This window comes from Elephantulus edwardii, unplaced genomic scaffold (assembly GCF_000299155.1).
Source record: "Elephantulus edwardii isolate Elephantulus edwardi_28Jun2011 unplaced genomic scaffold, EleEdw1.0 scaffold00121, whole genome shotgun sequence".
In the NCBI taxonomy this organism is placed as follows: domain Eukaryota; kingdom Metazoa; phylum Chordata; class Mammalia; order Macroscelidea; family Macroscelididae; genus Elephantulus; species Elephantulus edwardii.
This window is the reverse complement of record NW_006399871.1, coordinates 1,709,357-1,719,017: the sequence shown is the minus strand read 5'-3', so window position 1 is coordinate 1,719,017 and position 9,661 is coordinate 1,709,357. Positions and strand designations below refer to the sequence as shown.

General features: G+C 39.9%; 1 protein-coding gene across 1 annotated transcript in view; it reads right to left on the bottom strand.

Moving 5' to 3' along the window:
- The window catches only part of QRICH1 (glutamine-rich 1), a 36,603-nt gene that overhangs the window by 6,555 nt on the left and 20,387 nt on the right, over positions 1–9,661 (bottom strand). The window contains exons 4-6 of the mRNA XM_006893016.1: positions 5,962–6,076; positions 634–742; positions 126–277 (exon numbers count right to left, since the gene is read on the bottom strand). Of these exons, the coding sequence (XP_006893078.1) occupies positions 126–277; positions 634–742; positions 5,962–6,076 (376 nt within the window). The remainder of the gene's footprint in view (positions 1–125; positions 278–633; positions 743–5,961; positions 6,077–9,661) is intronic.

Here is a 9,661-nt window from a genome sequence, read left to right as displayed (position 1 = left end):
AATATTTCTAGGATGAAAGTTTAAAGTTCTTGGCTGAGAAGGAAATGTAACATTCCCATGGGTCAAAACCAGTCTTCACACTGATTATGAACATCTGAGTTTACAGCTACTACCCTCTGACCTACCTTTCTGGCCAGTCTGGTGTATACCAAGCGCCTTCAGGTACCGGATACTCGTGCTTTTGTCCTTGGGATTTGAGGGATTCTTCTTTGTCTGTCGCAAAACCTTGGAGAAGGCCAGCTTCATGTGCTGGTCCACTGTCTTTAACAGGAAGTACCTGGACCGCAAGGGAAAGCAAGGCAGAGGGAGGGGTGCCGGGAAAGAGACTGTGACTTACCCTCCACCCATCAGTGCTTCAGAAAAGCCACTGCCCATTCAGGATTTAGGCAGGCCCACACCCAAGCACAGTGTTCATGGAGGAGCCCCATCAGGACTGATGGGAAGGGTATGGCAAGGTTGTATGCCTCCCCGGTCTCCACACAAAATGCAGCTAAGTGGGGTTGGGGGCTTTTAGCAGCCCAAAGGCTCTCAAATATGCATCAGAGGAATTCAGAAGACCTCCTGGATAGCTTCCACCCTCTTCACTGGGAAGACCCCAGCAGTGGCTGAGCATGGAGCCACCAGAACACTTACTTGGTGTTAAAGAACATGAGGGTGGTCAACAGGGTGGAAGGGGAGTGAGCCCCAAGCTGCTTGCACTCCCACAGCATCTCCTCAGTCACATGGCTGGGCAGGACATAGCCTAGGAGGAAGAGAGGATGGCTACAACAAGAGGATGGTAGGAAGTCCCTCAAAAGGCTAGACTACTAGGAGTGAGGCACAACAATGCCTACTCAAGAGTACAAGTCCAATAATGGAAGTTTCCCTAGAGTGTGGCACAAACATCCAAAAAGTTTGTTAGAGACTGGTGGGTCCCTGGAGTGGGACCCAAGAATTCATTTCTAACTTGCTCTCAGAGGATGCTAATGCTGTTGTTGTGAGGATCCTATCTGATAAAAACAATACAATACTGTTCCTTCTTCATCTTCTTGTGTGCTGTCAAGTTGGAACCGACTCATAGCTGACCCTCCAAAGGTTTTCAGAGGCAGTTAATCTTAACAGAAGATTGTGTTTTTTGAGTGAAAGTTTACAAAGCAAACAGGTTTTCCATTCAATCATTCATGTACATTTTGGTTTAGAACATTAATTAAAATATCCACAATGTCAGTGCATCTTTCTCACAATTCTCATTTCTATTAATCCTTCTACCATTTCCCTGTCTTCTGGGCTTTATCCTGGGGCAAATGCTGAGATGGGAAGGTATTCTAAAGGATAATTACCACCCTGGTGTTACTAGTCATTTATTTGTTATCGACTAGTTAGCTGAAAATGAGCCACATTAAGTGAGCTTTGATCCAGATTCAAGGATGACTAAGGGTGACAGTCTTGGGGCTCCACCATTCTCTAGTAATAAATTTTTTCCACTTTTTGAGTTTTGCTTTACACTTTCCTTACTCTATCCAGGATCTACTATTATGATCCCACTTAGTGCAGCCAGTGGTGATGGCCATGGGAAAGAAAGTCTTTCCTGTGTGAGTCAGAGGAGTTGAGTTTCATAGAGTCCATTAGTCCTTTGGACAAATTGCTTCTCTTCACTATTCTCTGTTCTGGAGAGGAGGGGACCAATAAGTGCACCTGAGATGGCTACTCAAAAGCTTTTTCAAGATCACAGTTGTTACTCACCAAAGTAGTAGTCTTCGTGGACTGTGCTATGCCAACTGACCTTAATGAACCACTAGACTATGGTCCCAGGGCCTCAGGATCACTCATTCCTCAAGGTGTGTGGTTATGTCACCTTATTTTCAAAGATGTCCAGGTCCAAAAAACCTGAAAATTATGCCTTTCTTTTCATGTCTACTGTATTTAGAAGCAGACAGATCTATTCTTTATTCTTACCTACCTGTGTGGATAAAGGAGTTGACATTCAAAACAATTACAAGTTTCTCCCACAGGGAATGCATTATAAAAGTCTAGTTCATACGCAATCGCAAAGCTGGACAGAGCAGAGGCCAGTGGTTTGACCAAGGACCCTGGGTGGCCTAGTCCGCTACCAAATAAGATGGCATATGGTTGATTATCAATCGTTCTTCTTGTTCTCATCCAACAGTCAATGAGCAATAGTTTGTGTCAAGAAGATAGCAGCAGAGCCCGCATCCCCTAGAGGGGCTTCAGAATTCTTCAGGGAGGCAATGAAAGGTAGCAGTTCCAGGAAGTAGAAAAAGGAACATTCTGCTCACTATAGGCTTTCCTCCCTGTTCTTGGGCAAGCTAGTGTTCTAGTTCCACAAGTATACCACTTACCATCAGCTCTTGAATGCAAATGTCTCTGATTTTTATTACCCTTTGGCTATTTGTGTCTGACAATGAAACATCTTTCCTCCTCTCAGATATATTTGAAGCCTCCCAGAGGCAGGATAAGAAGACAGCAATTCTTGAGATAATCAGTTCCTAGAGGTGGTACCATGGACACTTTGGTACATGCCACCTTCTCTGGAATCACTCTGCCACCTTTTCCTGGTATTACTTTTCTGACTTTACTCCCTTCTCAGAAACAATTTAAATGTTAATTATAGCACCTGAGAAGGTGGACTCAGTGTAGGAAGAGATATAAATGAGAGGTAAAAGCCCTGTAAATTCTTTTTCTTCCTTGCTGCTACCACAGAGTCATATATGAATAGCACAGGAGGAGACTGCTGCTCAGCTTCTTGACACTAGGCCACCAGAGCTCCTCTAAAGCCTTGTAATTCTTAATCTAAGCTTTATATATTAAAATGCTAACTTTAAATTGTTTCTAGCCTGCCTACAGAAAGGCCTAGAAACAATGACTGATTTACTTGCGAGCTGGACAATAACTAAGGAGGACAGAAGGAGAATTGATGCCTTTGACCTGTGGTGCTGGGGAAGAATATTGTGGGTACCACAGAAATAAACAGATTTATCCTGGAAAGGGTCAAACTGGGCTGCTCCTTGGAGGCAAGGATTCTAAGGCTCCGTCTAACATACACTGCACATGTTGCAAGGAGGGACAGATCCTTGGAGAGGGACATCATGCTTGGTAGGGTGGAGGGCCAGCGCAGGAGGGGAAGTCCCCCTATGAGGTGGATTGATTCAGTGATTGGGGTAATCGGGATGGGTGTGTCAGGGGCAGTGCGATTGGCACAGGACACAGCAGAGTTTAGGGATGTTGTACATAGGGTCGCTATGAGTCACAAGAGACTCGACAGCACATAACAACAACAAAAGCACCTTTAAAACACTGATGTATAGGTCACAGGTTCCCTCTAAAGGGAACCAGGATACACAGAGAACTGGATGGCTCCAAATGTGGGACAGGAATATTCTGCCAAACCAGAAATCAAGAAAGTTATTAACATTCTATGTCAAAAGAACAATTTAGAGTGTGACTGACTTGGTGGCAGTGGGTCAAGATTCTGGTTTAGAGCAAGAGTTACCTCAGAACTATGAAAACTAGTAAACAAAGAAAAAGAAGCCCTTATTCTGCTTCTTCTATACAATGCTTACCACTGGGAAAGCCAGAGTCTAAGGTTAAATTTCTCTTTGTATTCTATTTAATAAATGAATAGCAATAGAAAACCCATTTTAACAACTCCTATAAATTAAAGGTTAAAGGGTGTCCTGATGGAAGAAAATAACTCACTTATGACTTAAATTCACCAAAGCACCAATAGGGCAGCTTTTATATACAATTATCCTTTAACTGTTAATACAAGGGATGGAGTATGTTAAAACTACACCAAAGTTAGATGTAATCATCAAAAACAACTTTTAGGCAATTTCAATGCTCATTTCTTCCATAAGTAAATAGAAAAGAAAAAGAATGGAACTGGAAACTGAAACACATATTAAAATACTACCAGTTACTATCAATGTGTCACTTGTTTAGGGCAATTCAGATTAGAGAAAAATTATGACATTTATGACAAATAAAAAATTCTAACAAAGGCTTGATATTTGATGGTATAGATAATCATTTTATTGCTTAGTTTATTTTTTAAAAAGTGTAATAATGGCATTGTGGGTATATCAAGACTGTTGATAAACTTATGTTTGCAGTTGGATTCAAATTAACGTGAGGGGAAAGCAATGATGATATAAAAATGATATAGAGAAAATTTTTCATGGGCAATGGAATACATGGGAAATAATTTTGTTCACATTTATGTATGCTTAAAATTTTAGTAACAAAAAGGTTACAAAGGGAAGCTTGTATATTTCTAAGCAGCTCAAAAATCTATTGTTGTTGAGTGCTGCCCATGTGGAAGCAACTTATAGCTGACCCTACAGTGGGTTTTTAGAGGCAGTAATGGAGGAGACTGCCCATCATTCTTCCAAGGAGCAGCAAGTAGGCTTGAACTGCATGACTGGGATTCCAATCCAGCTTCTTGCCACTGGAATTCCCTGAAAAATCCACTCAACCTCAAAAATCTATAGTATAAATGGTGATTCACTCATTTAGGTTTCTATTCTAATGATAGTCCATCAAAGGCGTCTCCCTCTTAATGACCTTTTAATTTCACACTCCTTTGTGCTTTGTTCTTCAAAGCACTTACTTACTCATAGATATAATTTGTAAATGGTTTCTTCCTATTGTTAGTAAGCTCCATTTTTGTTCATTGCTATGTTAGAATTTTCTAATAACATGGAATACTCCCTGGAACAGATTTGGCATTAAAAACTTTAACAAAAGATTTACATAAGCAATAAAATATACATATATTTAAAGGTGAAGCAGTAAAAACAACAAAAAAAGGTGAAGTAGTACACATTATAAAAAATGACACATGCAGAGCTAAAACTCAAAATATTTTAATCAAAGCCCATGCGCTTACAATCATAATATACTGTCCAGGAAGATTGCCTGGACAGTCAAAAACCATGTTTTGATAAAGCACTAACAAAAATATGAGTAGGTAAAACGTAAGAGGAGTAACCTACCTGCAAATGAAATGGTTCATAATTCTTTTTTTTTTAAATTGTATTATTTTTACGTGTATCGTCAAATCAGATCTGACTGGTACAGGAGGAGATTGCCCCTCCTTCTCCAGGAGAACATCTGGTGGATTTGAACCGCGTACCTCTGGGATTGCAGTGCAGCGTCTTGCCACTAGGCCACCAGCGCTCCCTCATAATTCTTAATTGTAGTGATTTTTCAGAAGGAAGAGTAACTTTGAAACTTGTTGTTGTTATGTGTCGTCAAGTCGCTTGTGACTCATAGCGACCCTATATACAACAACCCTAAACTCTACTCTGTCCTGTGCACTGCCACAGTGTCTCCGATACACCCATCTTAAAAACTCCAGTCACTGAATCAATCCATTTCCTAGAGGGCCTTCCCCTCCTGTGCTGTCCCCTCCACACTCCCAAGCATGATGTCCTTCTCCAAGGATCAAAGTATGTCAGACGAAGTCTCAGAATCCTTGCCTCCAAGGAGCAGCCCAGTTTAACCTCTCCAGGATGAATCTGTTTTTGTTTTTTTAGCAGTCCATGGTATCCTCAATACTCTTCTCCAGCACCACAGCTCAAAGGCATCAATTCTCCTTCTATCCTCCCCCTAGTCACCGTCCAACTCTCTGACGCATAACAAGTGATTGCAAAGACCATGGCCTGTACCCACGTACCTCAGTCTCCAGAGAGACACCATTGTTCTTCAGTACTCTAGAGAGGTCCCTAACAGCAGACATTCCCATTGTAATTAAAAGAAACTTAATAGGGGGAGAAAAAAAGTATACTTTTCTATTAGCTGTGCCTGACTCATGTCTTTGCCACAGGGCTTCCGATGATCAGGCACACTCACACACTGGTACTGAGCTGGGTTTTATAGGCTACTTACTCACAGTTAGCCACAGAAGCTATTCATCTTTGAAAACTCAGTGGGAAAAAGTCCAGTACCAGTGAGACTTACCAAGTGGAGTGACTCGTGGTTGAACATCCTTCAGAACTTCATGCAGCCACTCCGTGAATCGAACATAGTAAAGATCGGAGAAAATGTCATCAACCCTTCCATTTTCAAAAAGATACTAAAAGAAAAACAAACCACAAAAGTTGTTGGTAATCTTTAGGTTAAGATTTTCAGAGGAAATATATTATTTCTCTCCTCAGAGGACCACTTTTTTCTCTCTACTTCACTCTCAAAAAGCTAACTGTCCAGCAAGGGACACATTCATGTTACACTTCTAATCACACAATCTGATTCTCATACATTCCATTCACAGCTGGACAATGAGGTAAATTCTGTGACTGCTATTCACCTAGACAAGGAAACAGGTCAAGGTAGAAAAATATGTGGCTCTGATGCCAGGAAGATAAATTAAACAAATTGGAAGATAAATTTTTCTCAGGCTAAGCAACAAGGTCAGTCTCTCTTCCACCAACCTGAAGACTACTCAGGAGCCAGGTAACCCTAACAAATCTACCTCTGCTCCTCTAAACTGCTAGTCTAAAATTTACTTTCTCTTTTCTGCTTCATCTAGTTTTTGTTAGATGCCATCAAATTAGTTCCAACTTAAGAGTAACACAATGCATAACAGACAATACTCTGTCCTCAACCATCACCATATTCACTACTATCCTTGAGCCCACTATTGCAATCATCACACCAGTCCATCTCATTGAGGGTCTTTCTCTCTTTAGCTGACCTTCTACTTTACCAGAGGAGCTACAGAAAGCCTACTGTGTAAGGAACTGCACTGTCAATCCAAAAGCAGATAATTCCAATCCATCAGCTGCTCTAAGGGAAACAGATGGTCCTTGTGTGTGACTTCTTATGTGCCATCAAGTCAACTACAACTCACTGTAAACCTATGAACCGGTCTGAATCCTGCTCTATCCTGTGCCATCCTCACAAACTCTGACACACTTGAGGCTACTGTTACAGTCACTTTGTCAACCCATCTCATTGAGGATCTTCCCCTGTGAAGCTGACCCCTCCATCTTTCCAACATGATGAACTTTTCCAAAAATGGGTCCCTCCTTACAACATGACTTTTAACAGACAAGATCATGGCTTGGATCAGGCAGAATTTAACTCTTTAAACTGGTTATCACTGTTCTTTAGTACTCTGGAGAGGTCCTTGACAGCAGATTTTTTTCCACTACAAGTCATCTTTTAATTTCTTGAGTGCTGGTACCAAGAATTTTGATTATATATCCAAGTAAAATGAAACTGCTGACAACTTCAATCTCCATCTATCAAGTTTACCTATTGGCCCAGAGGTAAGGATTTTTGTTTTCTTGATGTTGAGATACAATCCATACTAAAGGCTTCAGCAAGTGCTTCAAGTCCTCCTAACTTTCAACCAGCAAACTTGTGTGATTTGCAAAGGGCAGGGTGTTGATGCATCCATTCCTGATGCTTCCTCAGTCTAACTTCTCTATTCAGTATACTAACTAAACAGGTATGAAGAAAGGATACATCCTTAAAACACACCTTTCCTTACTATAAACCCATGCAGCATTACCATGTCTATTCAACATCTTCCAGTCTCTGAAAATCTCATGGAGGGTCAGCTATGACTCAGTTTCAACTCAAAAGCATACAACAACAATTATTTTATCAACCACAGTATTGTTCTCCAGAGACTGGTTCCGCCTTTGTCTTCTTCAAAGTACAAGAGATAAAATTTCACCATCTTTTCTTGCAAGGAGTATTCTGGTTGTACTTAATCCAGAACAATTTTGCCATTCTTGCACCATTATTCCATGTTTTAGTCAATAACCCTTGTCAATCCACAATTCAAAGGTATCATTTCTTCTCCAGTCTTCCTTATTTACTATCCACCTTTCACATTCAAAGAGAGTAAAATACCATGGTTTAGGACAATAGTACTTTAGTCTTCAAAATGGTATCTTTGCTTCATAACACTACTTTATAGCAATTTCCTCAATGCAGTAAATTTTTCTATTTCTTGACTGCTGCTTCTAGGGGAGACTGATTGTAAATGCAAATAAAATTAAATCCTCGACAACGGCAGTCTTTACTTCCTTTTATCATGACCTGTGAAGACTGTTGCTTTACAATGAGGTGCAATCTATACTGAAGGGTGAAGTCTTTATCAATTAGTGTTAGTGCTTCTAGTCTCACTTCCCTTTCAGCAAGCAAGGTTATGCTACTTGTATGTCTCAGACTGCCAATAAACCCCCAATTCTGATGCTGTATTCTTCATATCATCTAGCATCTTGGATTATATGCTCAGTGTGGATACTGAATAAGTATGGCAAAAGACTATAACCTTGATTTAAATCGTCCCTAATTTTTAATTTCCCTTTGTTCTGATCAAGTAATTGTGCTGCACAGTAAAATTAAGTATTCCAAATTCCCATTCTTTGCAAGCTATCCATCATTTGTTTTGATCCACGTATTTATATGCTTTTGTATGGTCAGGAAAATACAAGGAAACATCATTCTGGTATTCTTTGTTTTGAGCTAAAATCCACCTCACAATAATGAGGAGACCTCTTGTTCCATGTTCTCTTCTGAATCTCTTGTAGTCCCTGTGAAGGTACTATTATGACTAATTTTCAATTATCTTCAGCAAAATTTTACCCATGTATGATATTACAAATACTGTTTGATCATTTTCACATTTTGTTGACTGATTCTGATTCTTTGGAATGAGCACAAATAAAGACTTCTAATTGGTTAGCCATCTTCCAAATTTCTTGGGATAAATGAGCACTTCCAGCACTCTGTCTACTAAAATATTTCAACTGATACTATTCAGTCAATTCCGGGTGCCTTTATACCCTTCAACACCACTGGTTCTTGTTCATGTGCTACCTCCTAAAATGATTTAAGAGTCAATCAATTCTTTTCGGTGTAGTGACTGTGTATTCTTTCCCTTTTTAAGTTTCCTCCATCAAGCCAATATCTTATCCAAAGAATTCTTCAGTATTGTTACTCAAGGCTTGAATGCTCATCATGTCTCAAACGGAAGTTCATTCATGCTCCTCCCCTTTATATAATTCCAGTTCACTGCCCAATGCATTATAACATTTTATCTTCTTGACTTGCCCTTTAAAATACTCCATTCAGCTCTTTTACTTCATCATTTTGTTCATTCAAGAACAAGTTTCAATGTCTCTTCTGGCATCCATTTTTCACCTTTTGCATCAATCTAAATATCTGGTAAATCCACATACATTTGTATTCGTAGGCAGACTAATTCATAATTATTTCATGTTAATGTCACAATTTAAGAACTACGAAAGCTGTATATTAGTGTCAGATTTTGTTTTTTATATAGTGGTTTGTTCTTTTTCATTTTATTATTTTTTTTGTGTGTACCGTCAAATCAGATCCGACTGGCACAGGAGGAGATTGCCCATTCTTCTCCAGCAGAATATATGGTGGATTCGAACCTTTTACCTCTGGAATTGCAGTGCAGCTTCTTGCCACTAGGCCAACAGAGCTCCCTAGTTTTTTATATAGTTTTAAGAAAGCCCTGTATATACTTTTTTTAAGAAAACCTGAGAGTTGGACAATGACCAGGGAGGATAGGAGAATTGATGCCTTTGAGATGTGGTGCTGGAGAAGAGTATTGAGAATACCATGGACTGCTAGGAAAACAAACATATTTGTCCTGGAAAGGGCTAAACCAGGTGGC